The 23,981-nt window shown below is 43.0% G+C and overlaps 1 protein-coding gene across 6 annotated transcripts in view; it reads right to left on the bottom strand.

Annotated features, from left to right (window-relative positions):
* The window catches only part of NBEA (neurobeachin), an 831,523-nt gene that overhangs the window by 93,067 nt on the left and 714,475 nt on the right, over nucleotides 1–23,981 (bottom strand). For all 6 annotated transcript variants that reach the window (XM_039530859.1, XM_039530876.1, XM_039530902.1 and 3 more), the window contains one exon: nucleotides 5,703–5,822. In XM_039530859.1, the coding sequence (XP_039386793.1) occupies nucleotides 5,703–5,822 (120 nt within the window). The remainder of the gene's footprint in view (nucleotides 1–5,702; nucleotides 5,823–23,981) is intronic.

The following is a 23,981-nucleotide window of genomic DNA, read 5'->3' as shown; positions in this document are numbered from 1 at the left end:
CCAACATGGAGACACTATAAAAGCTGTCTACATGGATAAGTGAAGCAAAGAATACATTGCCATCAGTTTGAATGTAGGCCTCCTGAGGCATCTAAGTACAAAATTGAGATTCCACTTCAGTGGGGAGGGGTCTTTGACTTGGAGGGTAGAGGTTCACCAAATCTTTAATAAAGCTTGAAGACACAGGGTAAGCAAAGATAGAAAACCCTTTTATGTGGAATATGAAAAGCTCATATTGAGATCAAATGAACCTTGATTGAGCTAACTGATAATGCTGATTTCTTTAGGTCCAACAAGTTAACCCATGGTAGCTGAGAGAGATGAGGATTTGGATACGAGCTGCTGGCATTGATACCAGTGGCTGCATCTCTTCCACATCTACAGGTAAGTGACTTGGGTTGATTCCTTTCTATTGATCAGTAACACTTTTACTTCCACAGAACAGATAGATTCTAATGCCACACACCATCAAGGAACCATGCTCTGAGGTGGAGGACCCCCTAAGTTGGGGTCATGTAACTGACTTGTGTTTTGGGAGAGGAGATGGGAGGTGGATCCTGCTCTCCCATACTTGTTGATATAGAACATGCAGGCTACATTGTCCATCGTGATTCTGATTGATTTGCCCCTGATGAGGGGGAGAAAATGAAGGCAGACATTCCTGACTGCCCAGAGTTCCAACAGGTTGATGTGATGACTGGTTTCCTGAGGTCACCATTTGCTCTGAGCGGTGGGAGTACTGAGGTGAGATCCCCATTTCAACAGGTATGCATCCACTGTCATGGTGATTGTCAGAGTTAGATGAAGGAAAGGAATGCCTGCACCAACACTGAGTTGATCTTTCCACCACTCTAGGGAGTCCTTTACATGAAGGGGAACCGAGATTTGTTTGTCTAAGCTGTTGCTGACCAGTGAACAGACCTTTTTGACAGTTCCTTACTGAGGTACTAAGATACTAAGATACAAGGACTCCCTTAAATGGTCCTGACCAGATTTAATAATGTTATGAATCTGTCCCTGGGGAGGTGGGCTCTGGCTGTCAATGAATCCTAGGATGCCCCTATGAACTGTATTTTCTATAAAGGGCTTAACATAGATTTTCTTACATTAAACTGAAAACACAATTTCAGGAAAAGAAAAAGGGCCATCTGAGTGGATTACAGTACTGCTTCATATGATCAGCCCTTGATCAGCCAGTCATCAAGTTATGGGGAAACTAAAATTGCCTCCTGATGAAGGTAAGCAGCTACTACCACTAAGATCTTTGAGAGCACCCTTGAAGCTGAGGAGAGGCCAAAGGGAAGTACTCGGTATTGAAAATGACCTTAGCCTATCGCAAACTGTAGGTATTTTCTGTGAGATGCATGTATCACTACATGGAAATGGGCATCTTGTAGGTTGAGAGCCAATACCCAGTCTCCTGCCTTTAGTGAAGGGATGATAGCTGCCAAGTCACCATCCTGAACTTTTGAGACTTTATAAATTTGTTTAGTAGTCTTAAATCCAAAATTGGTCTCCACTGTCTGTCTTTCTTTGGCAAAAGGAAATACCTTGAATAGAACTCCTTCCCTTGTGAAGAGCGTGGACCCGCTCTAATGGTCCTAATTAAAGGAGGGAGTCTATTTCTTGTCTCAGTGAAAGCTCATGAGGAAGGTTCCTGAAGAGGGATGGGGATGGAATGGAGAGAGGGACATAAAGTGGATGGTGTACCCAAATGTTATGACCTCTGTCTCTCATGATCTGCTTCCATACCTGATGGAAATGGGAAAGACAGTGTCTATAGTAGGGGAGATAGGCAAAAGTCTGCAGTTGTTGAACTAGAGATGTGGGAGGATTTGAACTCCTGGCTGATTAATCGAAACTTTTTGATGATGACTGGGTACTTGTAGGAGGATGGGCAACTCTCTTCCTCTGGAACATGTGTCTCTTGGTGGGGGATTCGGTGGGTCTTTGAAACCCTGCGAAATTAAACCAAGCAAAATATCTGGGCATTTTGTGACTTACTAACTCTTCTTTTATTCTTAGGTGTGTAGAAAACCAGAGACAATAAATTTTAATGTGCGAAAAGACTCATCCATGGTCTCTGAAAATAGCTTCAGATCATTGAAGGGGAGGTCTTCTACAGTGTTCTGAACTTCTCTCAGGAACTCTGAGAGTTGGAGCCATGATGCCCTGCACATAACTACTACATGGAAATGGATCAGGCTGCAGTGTCTGAGGCATGTAGGGATGCTTGAAGCAATGATCTAGCTAGTAACCGATCCTCAGTGATGATGGCCTGAAATTGTTCCCTTTGCTCCTGTGAAAGATGATCAATAAAAGCTGTAAATTTATTGTAATTTATGAAATTGTATTTAACCAAGATCACTTGATAGTTTGTGATGTAGCATAGCGAGGTTATGGACTTCTATCCAAAGAAGTACAAGCACTTTTGGTCATAGTCATATGGGATAGACTTGCTTACCTTATTCGTTAATTGCATCTAACTATAGAATTAAGTGGAGGTGGAAGAATAAGAATTTGGAGTCCTTGGATGGGACAAAATACTTTTTATCCACCTGTTTTCAAGTAGGCAGAACCATAACAGGTGTTTGACAAACACTCTTTGCCAGGTCCTCGTTAATAGATAATGTAGCTCATTGTAAAATGTCAAGCAACTTGTATTGCGAACCCTTGATTCTTGCTATTCGAAGACTATTTTAATGAGGTCCTGAAATTGCTGGAAATCATTGGCCATAGATGGTGGTGGATGCATGACCAACCCAAATTGTGATTATGATGATGATCAGACAGGAGTCTGAGGGGTGGCCCCTTTATCTGCCCTAACCTTTTGTTCCTCAAATGTCTCCTTGTGCTGGGGTCTCTATTGAGGAGAAGAGGACTGAATATCACTGTTGGAGCTGGTGATCCGGCAAACTGTCTGCACATATCTGAGGGACACCTATAGGGCCATGCAGGGGCCCATATGGGAGATGGGGTGGCATCCTTGGTTGATCCCACCAGCCATGCTATTGTCCACAAGTCTTCTCTGTGGGTATCAAAGAGCGGGTTCATATGTAGATGTGTAGGACAATGGACAAGACTGAAGGCAGGTTTATCTCCTCCCCTTGGTATCCTTGAATGGTAAGTAGGGGTACCGGCAGAAAATGCTAGTGAATCAGGTGGTACTGGAGAGTGATGGTAGCCCTCAAACTAGAATCTTGGTTTTGGTACCTATGAGCAGTGGAAATTCTGTTTCATCTCACAATTTCAAGTCTTCCAAGCACCTAAATTCCTGTTGTACCATATGGAAGACTGGTACTAACACAGTAGTCTACTTGGTTATTGCCGCAGACAGTACCATAGATTTACAACATACTAAAGTTGGTGTCGATGGTTTCTGATGCTTCTGTTTGCATGATACCAAGGGCCCTGACTGGGCAGGTACTAATGATGGAGCTGTGCTTGATAGTCGTGGTCTGGAGGAGTTCTTATGCCTGCCTTCCTTGTAATGTGTAGATGGTACCGAGGATCAGTTGGAGCTCTGTTTGTCCTTCAAGCTCCAGGATTTTCCAGCCCCATCAGTACCAAGAGGAATCAGTTTCCTCTATGGTACTGAGCTGAGAGGTCAAGCCCAATATAGCCTTGGTGCATAGCTCAAGTATGTATAGGATGCATGCATGAGCCAAAGAGACTCTGCTAACCAAAAAAAAATTCTGATCAGGAGAGGCACATGCACATATGAAGTGGAGCACCCCAGGAACACTACTCAAAACGAGGGTCTGATCATTGGTTCTGGTGAAGAGTCTGGCTGCAGCTTCACAATCTGGATGCAATCTACAACCACAGAAACTTGAGTCTTGGGGCAACCAGGTAGCTTTCACCTTGTGGCAAAGTCTCTTGGACTTAGCCTCCTGACTGTCATATACATTAGATATACTAAGATGACATTATGGGAAGCATTTCGTCTACAGTGATCTAGTGGGATGGATTCCTCGAATAACTGAATGACAGACGGATTGCTGGGGACAAGACTGAATGACTTGTGTGGCCCAAACTCATCAGTTCAGAGTGACATCTCTGAAATCTTGTGAATCTCAAAGCATAGCAAAGTTTATTCCTTGAACTTCCCGAGAAGAGAACTGATTGGAATGCCCCAGAACAATGGTGTACCAAAGTTGGGATTTATATATATATTATATATACACTGTTCCTGCTCTTTGCAGGGATGAAAACATCTGTTTAGTTTTGGTAATAACTTAAGTTAATAGGCAAATATAAACTCATGCTTCAGGACACTACCATAAAAAGTGTTTCTGACTTCAACATGTTTCAGGTCTCTATCACCAATCACAGGTGGAGAAACTGAGATACAGAAAATAACTTTCCCAAGGTTTCACACAAAGAACAAGAAACATAACTGTGTAAAGTGAAATATTTGAGGACTTAGTCAACTTAGGCCAGGTTTAGTTGAAAAGACAAAAGCAAAACACACTTTAAATTTGAAGAAACTGCTACATATTTTTATATAGAAGAAGCTCATTTGAGATTGCAACCCAGCAAGCACTGTGTTCCTCACTTCGTACTATATAGTATCTAAAACATCACAGATATCCAATGGAACACACACAAACTAAGCCTCTTCCATCTCATTGTATATTTGTTTCCTCAAGCTAAGGCAGAAATCCAATCCATAAAGAATGTTGGAGTACCTAGATGTGCAGAACAAATGGTATATAAGATCGCACACTGTTTGAGACATTTGTAATGTTCATGCAAAAAGAGGTCCAGAATAAAAAGAGAGACTAGCACCTCTATAGTTCCTTTGTTTTGTCAGGTCAATTCAGATGCCTAATGTTAATGTAATCTTGGTGTTTATACTTAATAATCTCAGTGGCAGTAATGGAACAATAAAACCTCTTTAAAAATTGCTTTAAAAAGCATGCACAATTAATATGGATGCTCCAGCCTTTGAATACAACCTTATTACTAGAGAAAATGAGAATCAGGAAAGGATCTTATTGTTTAAAATATTGGAAGATATGGGCTTCCTTTTGACAAAGTCCCATGTATATGTACAATAACCCTTTGTATTTAACAATAGGTAAGTAATAACAACAGTAAAATTACCCTGCTCTCCAGCTGTTTCTGTATATTGTGTAGCTGTTGGTTTAATCGAATGCGTATTGTTGCATAATATCCCCAGGCACAGTCAAGTAAAAGCTAAAGCTGTACAAAAAAGCCTACATTTTAAATGGGTCTTGTCATTAATGCTTTATTAATTGCCCCAGGCAATGCAAACCCAGAGCTAGGCAAGCTATAACAATATGACACTTTAAGGTCAAATCCAATTTCTGCTGCCTTTTATGGACTGGGCCAAATATTGAGTTAACAGCAGGAAAGAACAATTTATTGGGCTTTTTTCATATTCTGATTAACTGATCTAAATTAGATCAGATTTTTTTGTGGAAACAAAACAACTTTAAACCCTCAACATAATAGAATTGTTGACTGTTTTCTATTATGGCAACGGTATTTTCTAACAGTCACCTTCTACTTCAAGTGTGTATAATATACTGGGTTTTTATACAAAGGGAGTAAATAAAAAAAGCCTCTATGAGCCTATGTAAAACAAAACATCAGCAATGAAAATGCCTAAACTATACTCCATGTTATTTAACACAACACATTACATGAATTAATATATGTAAAATTAAACCTACCTTCACATCTGAGGTATCTCTTTGGCTGTTTCTCCAAGATCTTGCCACTGAAGAGAAGGTTCGATCTGGATGGTCAAATTTTGCATCATTTGCATTAAGAAAGAATGTTGTGAAGGGCTCCTGTGACCAAACAAATGAGTACACATATAATACAAGAATGCAGCAGAAATGGATCACACAGCAGTTTCCGAATGAAATATGAGACATTTTTAGTTTAAAATTAAAACATAAAAGAGTAGAATAATAATTGGCATCTCATTTTACACACACACACACTTATATTGATAATGAATTTTGCACCATACAAATCTGATTGCTGGAATGGAAGGATACAATATTGCATACTCTGTCATAAGACTACTGTTGCCATGATAATTGGCAGGCAAGAATGCTCTGGTAATACTTTAATTGAAATCACCATTAAAATCTCTTTGTTACATATATTACTATGCCTGGTCTGATCAGCACAAGACTGCACATTCAAATTAAATCACATGAAAACACCTACAAAGTTTTTATTTTGATATAATGCCACAGTCTACTCCTGTTTTCTTCTCAGTTGGTAGGATTGGGTGGAGATATGGTGACTCTTGACAGGTTGCTAAGATGGGGGGGGTTGTCTGGCTTTATTGTTATTTTTTGGGCAGTTGATTGAATAAGGTATGAATTTTATTTTGTTCTATGAAGAATTGATTCTTTGTTCATGGTAATGAGTGAAATATAAATAACTCAGAGCCTAGGAAGGACACTCACAATCAAAATAAATGAATGTCATCATTTTATCTTTTTATATTATGTTATTCTGAACAGTTATGATACACTCTACCAAACTAGGATTCTATATCTTCAAGAAATATGCTACTAAGGGTTAGCTCTGTTTGTTATCAGTACGTTATCTGTGCTGTGGAACTTGCATCAGAACAAGACTTGTGTATAACTAACTCACTGTGTAACCTTTATACAAATCTCCCTAATTCCCTACTTCTTGTTTGTGCCTCTGACTTGCGTCATATCAACTATTAGATAAAATAGCAACTATTAAATTTAAACATTGTCACAAAAAAAGGACTGTATCCCAAGAAAGCATTAATTCTCAAAAGGTGTGATAGTAGATAACTGTTATGGGGGGTCATAATTGAATATGACTTTCTAGTGTGATGCTACAGCTACCAGGGCAAAGATTTCCTGACTTGTTCTCAGTCTGGGAGCCTTGCCTTACTCCTCGGTGTCTGTGAAGATGAGTATGAAATTAACCCATCATACTGAATAATATATGATATTCTTGCTGTTTAGCAAATAATTCCAAATGGTGGAATTTTTATTCTATCTTTTTTTCTCTTTTAAATGCCTAGGAAATTATGCACACACAAAAAGACATTAAAAGAATGCAGATTGCAAAGCGAAGGCACTCTAAAGCCTAGTAATGGCAAGTTTTGCCATGAATCTTTGTCCATACAACTTTGAAGCTCCCAATAAAGTCTGAATTAAAATGATCATATACTGTTTTGGTTGCAGGTCCCTAATACATGTTGCACTGTAAATGGTCCAGAGGATTCCCCACCTAGTTACTGTGGGAGTCAGACAGCATGCGGCAAGTGAGGCAGAGAACCACATATTACAGCAGGGGTAGTCAAAAGGCAGACCGCAGGCCAAATATGAACTGCCAGACACTTTTGAACGGACCCCGAAATCTTTTTATTTATTTATCATTATTTTTGTATTTTCGCTGGAGTCTGGACCTTGACTACACCTTGCCCAAAAAATTTGGACCTTGACAAAATTGACTCCCACATATTAAAGTGAGGATAAAAAATATTCAACACTGGCACATTTGCTGAGCATAGTCATAACACCAGACTGAATCAAGATGCAGATAGGAACAGAGTTAAACTTGGGAGGGCAACTTTAACTTTGATGTGCCCATCAAAGCACTTTGGAATGCTTTACTTCATGTATGAAATAAGTACCCGGTAGATTCACATTACATGTTTTAATTAAAGACACTTCTTATTGTGGTTTATAATTGAAAAAACATTCTGTAATATTTACAATGGCAAGGTTTGCAAACTATGCCACTTTCCATCCTATTGATCCTGTGAACTTTAGATCTTATTATCTCTGCTTTCTAAAAGCCCCAGCCTATCTTTTTTTTTTTTACATTTATACTTTAATTTGATTTGAAGACCATTGAGAAACAGTTTACTGATGGATGCTGAAATCCGAAGCAGTTGATGGATTAAAAAAAAGCAGAAGCCAGAAATATATAGTTACAGTAAATTATGTAAAAACATTAATCCAAAATTCCATGACATTATTTTAAGCATCTGAGACAAATATACAAAAGCAAGAAAATTCAGAGTCAAGGATTAAACCTGTAACAGTTGAGCACTACAGGGTGTCCTATTATGTTATCCTGCTATGACCTGTTGTGCCTATCTTTTGGATTTTTAATTCTTAACTGGAATTCAGAGCTTTTACTAGGTTTATTTCAGATACTTCACTTAATTTTAAGGTGATTTTTATTATCTGGAAATATATGTGGTTGGAAAATATAAATATAGTTCATATCTGTATACAATACATTCATTCAAATTTTGTTCTGTGCTACAGATTACTATTTCATTTAAAATTTTTCTGTCTGTGAATGCTACAAAGCTGCAAAATGTATTTCATTATAAGCCCATTTCAGTTGTTCATAATATTCTGAATAAAATTGATACCACATTCACTGGCGATGGGATGAGACTTCTGCAACACTTGATTGCCACCATGAGGACCACTCCCTTTCCCCTCTAGAAGTTCAAGACGACGTGTTTTGAGCATACCCATTCCCCTCCAGTGGACAGACACTGGGGTCTGGGTCATGAAGGGGAAGGAAAGAGGAGAGACAGGGTGAAATCTTGTCCCCACTGAAGTCAATGGGAGTTTTGGCATTGACTTCAGTGAATTCCACTCAGGACACATTTAGGCTGGAAATAGGCCAAGGGTCATCATTTTGGCCATCACTGTTTCCCAGCTCTCTTCCTAATGTATGTCATTGGGTATCATTACATGACTCATTGCTCATTGGTGGTTTGGGGAAAAACTGGCCAGGTTTTCAGATCCACTAAGTGGATTGCCTATTGGGGTTGGGAATGGATTTTTCCCTACTACAGGCTTCCAGTGCCCACTGGGATTTATTGCTTTCTCAATTCAGTCTAGACAAGGGGTTTTGGATTAAGTTTGGATGATTATAGGGATAGCTGGCAGCAACCACTATATTTCCATTTTAAAGGATTACTGAGACCTCTTCATTTGAGAAATGTTAGCAACTCCATTGCTTGCAGAAGGTCATTGATATTCAGTTGGGAGAAACCCCTAAGGTTATTGCAGTGCCTTTTCTTTGTCCCATTACATTTTAATCAGATTTAGCTGAGTTGTGAAGTGTTACAAATCACCATTTCCTTTTCCTCACTTGTGCTCCTCAGAACAATTTTGGCAGCCTGACAAAATCACTGAACATTGTAATAGACTGGATCCTACCATTGCCATGCTGCACTGTGAATGCCTGAGAGCTGCCAGAGCAGCTGTGGTGTGGGGGTAGGAAGAAAAGAGTTAGGGTGGGCTTCCTTCAATGACATCCCCACTTCCCTGGACTCAGCATCCCATCTCATGTGGCATGCACTTTCACAATTCCCAGGGATGAGGAGATGAGAGAGCTGGGGCAGGCTCCCTCATCATCCCCCAGACCCAGCCATTGCCCTATCTCCCACACAGGGACTTGATTTGGGACAGGTGCTCCCCCACTCCTGGTTGGAAGGAGGTAAGAGAGCCACACCAAGATCCCCCATAATCTCTCAGACCCAGTACATGGTCCCAGTAACTCATACCCACCTCTGAGGGCACCACAAGGACTAGAGCCCCCACATCTGGGAGTGAGAGAAAAAGAGGCAGGCCAAGCTCCTCCTGTTCATCCTCTGAACCTAGCATATGACACCAGTGTTCCATCCCCCTATGCCAGGATAACAGCTTTTTCATGCTGCCAGCTAATGTAGTTACTCCTGAAGCTCAAGTAATAGACGTCTGCCACAGTGCTGAAGGCTCAAGATTCAAACCACACTGATGATAAAAGGGGCTGCGGGACTGTTACAGTCGTAAGAGAAATTATATTTACCTAGGAAATTACATGTAAACAACTATGTTAAAAGAATATTATTTAGGCTGCAACATAAAATACTCAAAAGTTAGGAAATCTCAGGCTCGTGGTGACCCCTACAACCTAAATTCAGCTCACACTTTAAGTACATGATCATAGACTATTTTTTCCATAGGTCTCCTGGCTCATTCAGTTCACAGATTGGACGCACAAAAGGGCCAAATTAAGGTTGCATCAGCAACCATTAATCTGGCATTTCCTAATTTTTTAGTGCTTGACTCTGCAACCTCAATAACACTCCTTTAACGCAGATCCTCACAGCATCGTGGAGGCACAGTTGGGGCAAACAAGACTAGGATTTATAGTTATTGGTTGTATGGTGGGAGTCCCAGAAACCTCCATTGGACACAGTTACTTGTCTAGTGAGAGAGTTGGATGGGTGTATATCACTTGTATCTTGTGTTGAGGTAATAAAATTGTGGCCTGCTTAGGTTGCAAATCTATACACACAAACATCAGGACATAAAAAAGTTAAGATATATTGTCCATTTCACACATATGCACTCTTTTTGATTATTGAATAGGCTATTTTTGTATACTTTCTTATTGTGAGTACAATATGAGGAATTTAAAGATGCGCTTACTGACTTAGGGCCTGATCCAATACCCACTGAATTTAACTGAAAGACTTTTATTAGCTTCAGTGGACATTGGATCAGGTCTTTAACTTTTTCAAATACCCTGTCTTATTTGTTTACTGATAACAATCAACTATTATAAAACAAGAAATTTAAAATTTTAATTTCTACATCTGTTCTACTGCATTACATACAGAAGGTGAGATCTACACTATCTGGGGAGTCTCTTTGTGTTAAAGCTAACTTGTACCACTGTATTATATCAATGACACCATAGGTGCACATATTCTAAGATCGACTCATACAAACTGGCACTTTTCCACCATAGTCAGATATGAAAAGAACTTGCCGGTTAAAGGTCAACGCCAACGAGAGAACAACAGGGCTGTGGACCTGGGAAAGGAAAACTTTTTATCTCATCATCCCAATGGTCATCACAGTATATTTCATACAGAATAATGGATTTTATTGAAACGTGTCCATAAATTGTGTTAATTTGGGCTGATTTTTATTATACTAGTAGAATGTACCTATAAAGCTGGTGGGTTGTTTTTTTCTGAAACATATTGTCAGGTTAGTTAAATCTCTATTCAAGAGCACCTAACTACAGCATATACTTACATTTGAATGAAAACAACACACAAAAGAAGCCAGGAGACTTCAAAAATCAGCTGAAGGAACAAAACAGGAAGATCTAGCATCACAGGATAGAAGTTTGAAAACAAATGTCCTGCACTTCCTTTGTTTTTATGTTACTGTACATTGTCTGGGTACACAGCAAGAAGGACAGGAGACTTCTTATAGGTTTTAATCAGGCTGCAACTTTATTATATAGATGTCTGGGACTACCCGGCAGATAAAGTGTACAGTGCAGGCAAATCCATCCTTATTTAAATCAGTTCTCTGGGGCTTTCCCCAGCCCCCCTTTGTTTCCATCCAGGTCCCCCAGCCGACCCATGGCTTGGACCTTACCATCCACCAGCCTTGTGAGAGGGTTTCGTTGGTCTATGAGAACAGAGGGGGTTGGCTCCCTGCCGTGCTAGTCATAGGAGGCCCCGAACCCCCTCCCACGTTCTGTTCCATTATCCAGTACCTCCTTTTAAGTCTTTTACCAGGCCATTTATCTGGTCACTGGCTGCCCTCCCTGTGGAGTACATGCACTGAACATCCGCCACAAGGAGGCGCCAGCCATTTGCTTGCCTGCCTCCCCCAAACCCTGCCAGGTTCCCTGACATCTGCCAATGGCCTCTTGAGCCAGCCCTACTGGGGAGAAAGAACCCACTTTTCCCATGTGTGATTGTCAAGGGGCACCAGCAGCTGCATTGTTCTTGACCTGGTACTGCAGCAACTGCCCTTAATGGAGGGCCGCATAGGCGATCCATTTTCTGGATCCTTGAATTGACAGGATTCCTTAAACCAAACCAAAACAAACAACTTGTAAGCTGGAGCCAATAATGTGCATTCTGCCAACCACATGACATTCTGAGGTTCCAGAAAGCCCGCAGCTCACGTAATCTGGCAAACTGGAAATGAGACAAGGTGTCTGCTATGCCATTATCCATGCCCAGCACGTGCTTGGAAGAAAAAACAGATGTTGAAGGTTAAGCATTGGAGAATGCCCTTACCAAATTTCCAATCCTGTGTGATTTGGAAGTTTGGCAATTGATAACCTGTACCACTTCCATGTTATTGCGCCAGAGGCACACCCTTATATTGGCCCCAAATTAATAACCATTTGTACCTGCACAATGATACCCCATTAAATTGATTTAGAAAACTTTTCCACACCCACAAGTCTTACTACATCTGTATAGTGACTCGTACATAACTGTATGGTCTGGCTATGCCAGCTGTTGTCGCTGCCAGCCAGGCACAAAAATGTCTTCCCCGGGACAACAACCCTGCAAGCAAAGTTCAGCTCCAAGCCCAGGTAGGTTAATGTAGTGTAAAGGTTTTTGTTTGTTTAACCCAACTATTTAGCCAGGGCCTGAAATGTGCCCAACGGGTGAAAACAGTCATTTGACCCAGCTTGCCCGGCGAACAAAATTTGGTTTAGTTCTGCTGGCCGCAGCACTGCCCAGTGCAACATTGTATTGAATTTTTGAAAGGCTGCACAGGATGCTGAACAGCCCATGGACATAGCCTTGTGGAAATAAAATTGCTGGCGGCAGGTATCTTGCAAACATGCCTGTATTTACAGGAGTTGCGGAAACAACCACCATTATTAAATGCCCAGCAAATACTAGTATGGGTCCGGGGCCCCTTTTGAGCTTGTTGCGGGATGAACAAACCCCTGGTGGCCTTGGTGTTATGCCCTTGAACCACAGTATGTGATGCCACCTTATTCCAGTTTGTGTTGCTGCCCTTAATGTAAAATGCTTATGACATGCTCCCAAACATATTGAGTGCCCGCTTAATTATATTCGTATAATTAACAAAGGCCAGGCTACTGTCTGGATAGGCCTGTACCATAACACACACCTAGACGATGAGGGCAGCCTCCCAAATTTTTTCATGTTCTAGGCACCCTTGGCCTCTTGGGCAGTTCGCTGTTTTGCTTCCCTTGTCCATGTTTACTGTCTGTGAACACCTTCCTGTGTCATAGGGATATTACATGCACAAATTGCCTATGAGTGAATCATATATTTAGTTGCACTGAGTAGGTGAACTCCCATTGGGTAAGCTACCCCGGCATAACCATACCGAGGACTGCATGTAGGGAGTTCTCTGGAGCCCTGCTACCCCATAATCCCCCCGGGAGTGTCTACTCTGTCCCCTGTGGTTACATGCCCTGATGGCTGATGATTTGCCAAGTGCCCCTTCCCTGTCCTGCTGCTGCTGAAACTTGAGCCCATGTTGGGCCTACCCTGTCACCCTGTGCAGACCCCTCACACCTAGCAGCCTGAAGCTGCTGTTGTAAATGCAAATTAGCTTTCAGCAGCTGTGTAATACCATCATTGCCCCCCACTGAAGATGACACCCCTAGGTGGGTCTGCCCAGGCTTCTCGACCTTCCACTCCTGGGCCCAGAGTATTTAATACCCCAATCAGCTGACTCTTGCTCCCCTCAGGTGAACTCGCTGAGTGACTGGTTGAGCACGGTCCCTGCACCTGGTTGTGGCCCCTGCAACTGCCACCCTTTGCCAGGCTGGAAGGCTGGATACCACCTCTGACCAGGACCGGCTCTACCATTTTTGCCGCCCCAAGCAACAACAACAACAAAAAAGCCGCCCAGACTGTGCCGCTCCAAGAATGGACGAAATGCCACCCCTTAGCATGTGCCACCCCAGGCACGTGCTTCCTCCGCTGGTGCCTGGAGCCAGGCCTGCCTCTGCCACCCGTTTCCCCAACCTCTGTGTGGTTTAGATCACACTCACCCTTGGGATCAGCATTACTACCATCCCTTGGGTTAGGTGGAAGAAAACATCCTGTTTTTAGGTGACCTTGTGCCCTTTGAAGTGTTGTAATGCTGTGCAGAAAATCTCAGAAACATCATCACAGACCATTTGACCACCCCATTAATGCACACAGCCCGCTCACCTGAGTGCCTGGACACTCTCCTATGATCATTTGCCTCCCTTAGTCCATGAGGCTGCCCTGGATTATTAAACACACCACCCTGGGCAGTAACAGCTCACGTACTTGTGAGCCCCCTTTGCCCCTGCTGCAGTACTGTCTGTCTTGGGTTCCCTTCCAGTCCCTGGGCTTCTCTGGGGCTGCCCTGCCTGTGCCTGTCCTCTTTCCAGCAAAGGTATAGGCACCTGAGCAGCAAGCAGCACACAGCCATGAAACAGTAAAAAAAAAAATTTTCCCCTTGCTCTGTCCCTATTCTCCCACACACACACAGGTAATTGTCCCTTGCCTTGTTCCCTCCCCCTCCCAGGAGACGCCCAGCTTGCTCCAAGTGAAACAGAGACTTGCCCAACCCAGGTTTCGTACCTTTATGCACATTCCTGGGGGAAGGGGGGGGGGGTGAGTCACCGTGGCAAAGCACCTTTTGTAGCAGTTTCTGACCTTCCTCTTTTCCCCCGTTACCCCCTCCAACCAACCGCAAAGCAGAGCTGCCTTCTTTGGGTAAGCCCAGACAACTTTTGCCCCACCTTTACTTGTGGTGCAGTCATTCTTACTGAAGCAGATAACTTATATGGCACAAAGTCTATGAAAATATCTAGACCAACGTCTGAAAAAACAAACAACAGAATCAGGCTGTAAGATAGTCTGGCTTCAAATACAGGGCTGACAATTCTTAGCTCATGTATGAGATAACTTTGTGGTGCTTGGTGTACTATAAATACCAATGCTTCTGTGACAGAGATTTGTACCAGCTTTGTTTCAGTTTTTGAAGAATGAGGAGGAACACAGTAACAGGGAAAGAGTTACCCACACAAAGCTACGAGTTTTTTTTTATGCCCCTTAGTAGTTGGGATGCATGTGCTCATAACAAAGACAAGCGTGCATCATGACTTTGAACTACATGGGTTCAGAACAAAAGATAAAGGGGTATGCCATGAAACCATAAACAAACAAGGTAGAACATTGATTAATTAAATCCAGTTTCAAATGATGTGTACGGTACCTTTTACACTGGTAAACAAATAGGGGATGAAAGGATGGCTTTAGAGGAGTAATGTCGGGAAGCACACCTTCTACATAATATGACTCTAACATAGCTGACCGGGACTGTCCTCAGAGATTGGTATCATATAGAACCTTTTTCCTTTATCACATTAATAAACCTGACTGAGACTGGTTCTTTGATCTCTTGAGTATATTCATAACAAAATAACATACCAAAGTGTGATCAAGAAATTTAACAACAGATGTTGCTGAAGTGTCATTATAAGAATTTTATTTTATGAATATTCTTTATATTTAAATCACCAAAACATGCAGTTCAGTATAGGAGTTATTCAACTCATTTGTCACACCTAGAAGTGACAGGGCCGCCCAGAGGATTCCGGGGGCTCGGGGTCTTCGGCGGCGGGGGGCCCTTCTGTTCCGGGACCCGCCGCCGAAGTGCCCCGAAGACCCGCGGCGGGACCCCCCGCCGCCGAATTACCGCCGAAGCTGGACCCGCCGCCGAAGTGCAGCCCGGTCTTCGGCGGTAATTCGGCGGTGGGGGGGGCCCCCGCCGCAGGTCTTCGGGGCACTTCGGCGGCGGGTCCCGGAACAGAAGGGCCCTCCGCCGCCGAATTACCGCCGAAGACTGAGCTGAACTTCGGCGGCGGATCCCGCTCCGTCTTTGGCGGTAATTCGCCAGCGGAGGGGTCCTTCCGCCCCGGAGCAGAAGGACCCCCCACCAGCGAAGACCGGGAGCGAAGAAGCTCCTGCGCCCGGCCCCGCAAGAGTTTTCCGGGCCCCCCGGAGCGAGTGAGGGACCCCGCTCCAGGGGCCCCGAAAAACTCTCGTGGGGGCCCCTGTGGGGCTCGGGGCCTGGGGCAAATTGCCCCTCTTGCCCCCCCCTCTGGGCGGCCCTGAGAAGTGAAGCCATATAAAAATCCATGAAGTGTGAGAATGGGGCCTTTCTGCAGTCTTTCACACTGAGCATCCTCTGCCTTTATCAAAAATTTAAAAATTGATCATGAATTTCCCTAATACTTTCATACAAGTGAACTTTATAGATTTAATCATAATATCTGGAAATATCTTCATTCTGGCCATAAATTTCTTCCATGAAACCAACTAAACCTACCTTCCATCATAAACCAGCAAACAAAAAGAACCTTGAAATTCATGGCCACAATGAAGACATTCAGGACGTATACAAAATTCATACTCTACGCTGTCGGATTTTTTTTTTTTTTTTTTTTTTGTGATCATCAAGAATTGTTGTTCCTCTAGGCCAATAAAACTCAGGCAATAAAACTTGACATTCACCCCAACAGAAGTCTGGATATTTCAGATTTTCATATTGGGTAATATTGCTATTTCTCACAACCACTTTAGGCTGTGCTTCCCCCCCACCCCCTTTGAATAACTGCTTCTTAAGTTCGCTAATAATTTCATATATAAAGATATAAGCTATTTTTGTTACTGTGGTCTAATACTTTCCATCAAACTGAACAATACTACAGTAATTCACTTTGCAATTACTATGTTTACTAATTTAATCATTTTATTTTAATAGTTGCATTTGAAAAACATTTTATTACACTCTATAGTGTTGACTAATATATGATTAGCATACATATATATTATGCTGATAATACTACCCACAATATATATTTCAAGCATTTAAGTAAACATGTTATTATGCATTAGTATAGCAGTTATACAGCCCAAATTGGCCTGTACCTTTGTTGTAATCCTGTATACAGTACTTATGCTAAGTATCCCATAACACCTTGCATTAGCTGAAGTAAGCCTTGGCTTGAGTAGATAGGAAAACTCTCAGGATATTATCAGAATGCAGTCTAAAATGTACAATGTATTAGTTTAAATAGAAGTTAACTAGACACTGACTGCTTTTATTCTGTTTAGCATTAAAAATTCTTAATTGTATAACTTTTCTTCTACATTATCTTGGCTTGGGAGAGTTTCTGGGTCAGCTGTACCACTTTCAAGAGTGGATGTAAACAGCTCTGATGAGGCCTCATCATGCTGAACTGCTACTCTGAAGCTGTATCGATTTTTAGAGTGTTCTTGGGAGATGGGATGAAGTGTCTCAGAGTTTATACCAAAAGCTTTTAAGGTGTATCGGGGCAGTTGTTTTTATTATAATATGTTCCACTTATTAGCATCCCCTTGGTTTCCAGCAAAAAGTTGCTATTATCCAACAGTTGCCCAATAAGTGCAAGACAGGCTTTCAGGGCTGCAGCCAGGGAAGAAAGCACTGGGACTTGCCTTCGTGGGCTGCCTGTGGGTGGGACAGCAGTGAGGAAGAGGCTGCAGCTCGGATGACAGGGCCTTCCACAAGAAGGGAAGACTGTGGGCAGGGCAGCAGCAGTGCCACTGGGGGTAGGACAACAACGGGGAGAAGTACTGTGCAGCTCTGCAGGCTCCCAGCAACCCCATGCCTTGTGGAAAGCCCTAGCACCCAGGCTATATCCTCTTTCCCCATTGCTGCACTGCCCAGAGCTTCCCCTCCCAGCCCACAATGCCAAGATTCTGTCTGGGGCTTCCTCACTGGGCAGGATGTAGGTACTCCAGGGCCTTATCTCCTGTGCAGTCCCAGGGCACAGGCAGGTTTGCAGGGTTGCAGCCAGGGAAAGCATGTCCCACCGCTTCTTTTCCTGGCTGCAAACCTGCCTGCAGCTGGGGCCTTTCTTCCTCCAAAACTTCCCATAAGCTGCATGCCATTGCCAATATCTGTATGCCATTAACACTAAAGTCAATGAGATGGGATTAGTTCACAACAAAATGTTGGTATTAACTGGAAGTTGTTAATATCAGACTTGCTCTGAAGTGGCATCTACTGTCTTGTATTGCAGAGGTGCCTAGTGGCCTCACTCAGGGATTAGGCCTCATTGTGCTAGGCCCTGGCAACGGGCGAGGAAGAGGACAAACTACTATTTATAGTATCAGAGGGGTAGTTGTGTTAGTCTGGTTCTGTAAAAGCGGCAAAGAGTCCTGTGGCACCTTATAGACTAACAGACGTATTGGGGCATAAGCTTTCGTGGGTGAATACCCACTTCGTCGGATGCATCCAATACGTTTATTAGTCTATAAGGTGCCACAGAACTCTTTGCTGCTTTTACTATTTATAGGCATCACCGAAGAGTGAGTTTTAAGGAGGGATTCAAAGGATGACAATGTTGTAGTTTTACAGGGAGATCCTGTCATGTACAAAGGTACTTGAGAGAAAATTGGACTACCAATGAAGGTTTGGACCATTAGCAGAATGGAGGTGAAAGCTATTGACACCATAAGAGTGGATAGAGTCAGGGACAAGATCTGAAGGACCTGGAAAATAAGAAAAGTCCAGTGTATTAGAGAAGGGTGAACCAGTGGTAGAATGCAGAGAGGGGGTGATTGTCACAGTGATGAGCTAGAGAGATTTTAACAGCATTGTTTTGAATTGACTTTTGGGGAGCATGATTGCATCTGTCAGTGCCAGAAAGGAAGAGGTTGTAATAGACAGGACCCAAGTAGAACACCTACCATTTCAAAAAATGAATTAAGATTAATACCTAAAAAGAATAAATAAAACCAAACCATTGTGTTCTGCATGCAAATTGCTAAGTCCAGAAGTCCCAATACATATCTGATGCCCAAAAATCATAGTTTTATGGTAGTAATGACCAGATTCTCTTCTCAACCTCTCATACAGTATTTGATACTGTGGACCTCTCCCTCTTCTCTTTTCTTTCTTTCCTTTTCTTTCGCTAGGTTTCTGCTACTCTGTACTATCTTTGTTCTTTTCCTACTTTGACCACCTCACTCCCAGCACACTTTGGTAATTCCTCTTCCTCCTCCTTCCCCCCTCATTTGTTTCTTCTTTTTCTTGCAGTATCCATTCCTTGGGCAACTCAATCTGCTCCATGGATTTAGCTACCACATTCACCTCTCTCTCTCTCTCTTTCTGTCCCTTCTGTGTAATCCTGTATCTCCATCTCCTCCTGACGTCCTGCCAATTTCTCAATCTACAAACTGAGCTCAACTTTACTCCCTTTGACCACAGACAACTCATTTACACTCCTTGACCTAAGATTGCAAACTCCTTGGTATATTTCACTCTTACCTAGTCTTCTTCCCTCACAAACTCTTGTTAAATCTTATCCTCGTCTCTCAAATTCACCATTCCTCTATGTCCTAACTAGTAAACCCGTTTTATCCCTTATCTATCAACTTACAGCTCTTCTTCTTTGTTTCGATGCTACAGCCAAAATCATCTTCCACAATTACCATTCTGACCATATTACCCCTTAGTCCTAATGCCCTTTTACTATCTCTTTACACATCTGTTTCAAAGTCTTTATTCTTACTTTCCATAGTATAGAGAACTCTGTTTGATCACAGCTTGAGTTTCTTCCTTCTCTTCTCCCTTTTCACTTTGCCCTCTGTTCCCTTCACTTCCTTTGTTTCCTTCCATTCATGACTGCCTTTTTTTTTTTGGCATGCCATTCCTGTGCTGGGAACACTATCATCCCTATGTGCTCTCTCTTCTCTAAATCTGCCCTCAAAATTAACTTATTTTGGCTATCTTGACATCACTGATCTCCTCTTTGGCACTATTTGCCCCCTCTCTAACATATAACTACATTAAAATATTTTAAAACAAGAGAAAATCATGAAACAAACAAAATAATTATCTTAATCCTTGAAAATAACACTGTTCTGTGAGCAGCTTTTTTCATTCTTTCCCCTTGTTTCCTCTTTCTCTTCCCTATGGTCTTATTATTTCTCACCACGTTATTTGTCAGATTTATATGGCAAGATCATCAAGGCAGGTACCTGGCCCTCTTCTTTCTTAGTTAGTGCTAAATAAACAACAACAACAACAATAATGATAAGATATTAGCTTCATATAAGAAGTGAGTATTTCTTTGTGTATTTTACATTCAGTCAATAAGAGGAAGTTACTCACCTTGTGAAGTGATGATGGTCCTTCAAGATGTGTGTCCCTCTGGGTGCTCCGCTGTAGGTGTATCTGTGCCCCTGTGCCTCTAATTGGAGATTTTTGGTAGCAATGTCCATTGAGTTGGCACATGTGCTCTCCCTCCCTCGTGGTCTGCTTACAGGCTATTGAGCGCTGCGTGGATGAACTCCCCTCAATTCCTTCTCAATTGCAGAGCCCTTATGGAGAACTCTATAGTAGAGGGGAGGAGGGTGGGTACACACATCTTAAAGAACCATAGTTACTGCACAAGGTGAGTAACTTCCTCTTTTTCTTCTTCGAGTAGTGTCTCTGTGGGTGCTCTTCTGTAGATGACTCCTGAGCAGTACCCACCACTGGAGGCTGGGACTTCAGAGTGGAGTCTGTTACTACAGAGAGTACTGTGGAGTTGAAGATGGCATCAGATTCTGAATTTCCAGTGATCACATAATGTTCTGCGAAAGTGTGGGTGGAGGCCCAAGTTGCTGCTCTGCAGATTTCCAAAATGGGGACATCTTTAAGGAATGTGACCAAGGTAGAAATTGACCTCATGGAGTGCATACAGACTCTGGGTGGAGGCAGCAGGTTGTGCCCTTGATAACAAGGATTAATGCAACCAGAGGCGCATTTGGATAGTGTTTGAGCCAATACTGTGCAGCGTTTGAATCTTTCCACAAATGAAAGGAAGAGTTTATGGGATTTCCTGAAGTCCTTAGTCCTGTCCAAGTAGAATGCTAGTGTTCGTCTAACATCTAGCATATGCAGAATCAACTCCCTGATGTCACAATGAGGTTTTTGGGAAAAAAATCAGGAAGATGGATCTGTTGATTCATATGGGAAGTGGAGGGAACTTTAAGGAGAAACTTGGGATGCAGCCTCAGAGTTACTTTGTCTTTTAAAAAGACTGTGCGTGGTGGGTGTGCCATCAGGGTTGCAATTTCTCCTATGCAGCTAGCCGAGGTGATGGCAATTAGAAATGCTGTCTTCATGGACAGGTGTAAGAGAGAGCAAGTTGCAATGGACTCAAAGGGAGGTCTAGTCAAAGCCCTGAGAACTAGGTTAAGATCCCAGGCTGGAGTAGATGGTCTCACATGCGGGGGAGAGATTTCCAATGCCCTTAAGGAATCTATCTGTCAGTGGGTGAGGAAACACACAATATCCATCTACCTGGTGGTGGAAAGCCATTTTTGCCGCAAGATGTACCTTAAGGGAGATGAGTGAGAGTTTTCATCTCGAGTCTAAAATGTAGTGTAAAATCAGAGGGAGAGAAGATGAGGTTGTGTTTATGTGCTTAGGATGACAACAGACTTGGAATTGTTTCCATATTGTAGGTTAGTACATTGAGTGGTCAATTTTCGGCTGTATAGCAACACGTCTTTCACCTCATCAGAGCATGCTGCCTCTAACCAAGGAGCCAAGCTGGAGGTGGACTCGCAGGTCGGGGTGAAGCATCATCCCATTGTTTTGAGAGGAATGGGCCGAAGAGGAACTGGAGGACATATTGCCTTCTGTGTCAGGTAAGGGAACAATACTTATCTTGGCCAGGAGGGGCAATCATAATAACTCTCGCTTTGTCTCACTGAATTTTCAACAGATAGAAAAGGAAACTGGGGAAAGGCACATAAGAGGTCCCCATCTGATGGGAGGATGAGGGCATCTCCCAATGAATGTTTCCCGAAGCCAGCGATGGAGCAGTAATGAGGACATTTCTTGTTCCAGTAAGTAGTGAAGAGATCTGTAAGTCAGGGTTCCCCAAGGGGTGAATATATCTTGAAGCACTTCTGAGTTCAGTTCCCATTCGTGGTCATGACAAAAATTCCAAGTGAGACTGTCAGCAGTCACTTTCGGTATCCCTGGCAAATAGCTGAGATGAGCACACTGTGATGGTTGCACCAATTCCAAAATTTGAGTGCTTCTGTGCAGAGGGAGGGAGATCTGGCACCCCACTGCCAATTTATACAAAACATACAAGCTATATTGTCCATCATGACTTTTGTGTGGGTGTTCTTGATGAAAGGCAGAAAGGTACACAGATGTTCCTGACAGCCCTTAGCTCCAAAAGCTTGATATGGAGGGTCACTTCTGTGGAAGGCCACTTGCCCTGAACCTTGTGGCTGCGTAGGTAAGCTCCCCAGCCTATTAGGGAGGCATCCATCTGTGAGTCTGTACAGTGGGAGGAATGCTCTTGCTTGTACTGTATTGAGGTTGATGCTAATAAACTCCAGTCACTGTATTGGGGTTAGTGCACCACTATGATGGAGAGAACCTTGGAGAATATCCTGGCTGGAGCAGTCTGTACTGCCCAAAGGTTAACCATAGGAATCTCCTGTACGATGGTTGTATCAAGATATGGAAGTAGACATCTTGTAGGTCGAGGGCTGGAAATCACTCTCCTTGCTCTAGAGCTGGAATAATGGCTGCTAGCATGACCCTCTTGAACATCTGCACGTATACGTATTTGTTTAATGCCCTTAGATCTAGAATGGGCCTTCAACCTCCCTTTGCCTCGGGGATCAGGAAATAATGGGAGTAAAACCCCTTGCTCCTGAGTTGCATCAGGTTCTATGGCCCATAGGCATAACAAATTATCTATTTCCTGATGAAGTAAGTTATCATGAGAATGGTCCCTGAAGAGGGACGGGGAAGGAGGATTAGGATGGGGGAGGGATATGAACTGAATGCCGTAACCCTTCAAAATAATCTCTAGGACTCATCTGTCAGAGGTCATATTCTCCCAACTGCTGTGAAAGAGGGCCAGACAACTTCTGAAGGGGCATGACAGTTGTGTAGATGGCAGCTGTGTTGCAAAGTATAATTGTTCAGGCCCTCAACCAACCCATCAGAAGAGCTTAGAAGAGGTGATCTGAGAGGCTGCGGATTGGGGTGCTTCTGCTTTTGAGCCCTGATCCTCTTATGCTGCAGCTCGTAACAGCGCTGAGATGGTGGGTATTGAGGAGGTTGTGACCTCTGCTGTGGTTGAGAGGTGTATCTACTCTTCTGTCCCACAGTGTAGATTCCCAGGGAGCATAATGTGGTCTGTGAATCCTTCAGGATGTGGACAGAAGAATCTGTCTTCTCGGAGAAGAGCTTGGGCCCTTCAAACTGGAGATCTTCTGCAGCTCTTTGGGCAACCCAGAAATGTATAGCCAAGAAGCCTGCCTCATTACTACTGCCATGGAGAGTGGGCAGGCCACTGTATCAACTATGTCCATTGCTGTCTCTAGCACCAGCCTGGCTATTACCTGACCCTCTGTGAAAATGGCCTGAAACTGCTCCTTTTGTGCCTCTGGTAAATGTTCCAGAAACGCACTCAGTTTCCCATAATTAATAAACTCATATTTGGCCATGACAGCTTAATTTGCAACTCTGAATTGTAATGTCACAGACAACTATGCCTTCTTCCCAAGCCTGATCACATGGGGTCGACTTGGCACGATGTTGCTTGCCTCATGCATTAACCACTATGATGGAGTTGCCTTGCAGATGTTGAAACAGGAAGTCTGCTTTTTGGGAGGGATGTAGTATTGTTTTTCATCTCTCTTGCTCATAGACTCATAGGCTTTAAGGTCAGAAGGGACCATTATGATTTTCTATTCTGACTTCCTGCACAACACAGGCCACAGAATCTCACTCACCCACTCCTGTAACAAACCCCTGATCTATGTCTGAGCTACTGAAGTCCTCAACTTGTGGTTTAAAGACTTCAAGGTTTAGAGAATCCTCCAGCAAGTGGCCCATGCCCCATGCTGCAGAGGAAGGCGAAAAACCCCCAGAGCCTCTGCCAATCTGCCCTGGAGAAAATTCCTTCCCGACCCCAAATATGGCGATCAGCTAAACCCTGAGCATGTGGGCAAGACTCACCAGCCAGACAGCCAGGAAAGAAGGTTGCTGGTTGATGCGATGGAGGCTGCCATATGACTCCGGCAGGATTTGGAAACACCTCATTAATTGGGAAGGAAATTCTGGATGAGA

The sequence above is a fragment of the Mauremys reevesii genome, linkage group 1, assembly GCF_016161935.1.
Source record: "Mauremys reevesii isolate NIE-2019 linkage group 1, ASM1616193v1, whole genome shotgun sequence".
Lineage (NCBI taxonomy): Eukaryota > Metazoa > Chordata > Testudines > Geoemydidae > Mauremys > Mauremys reevesii.
The sequence above is the reverse complement of the archived record's forward strand: the minus strand, read 5'-3'. Positions and strand labels throughout refer to the sequence as shown.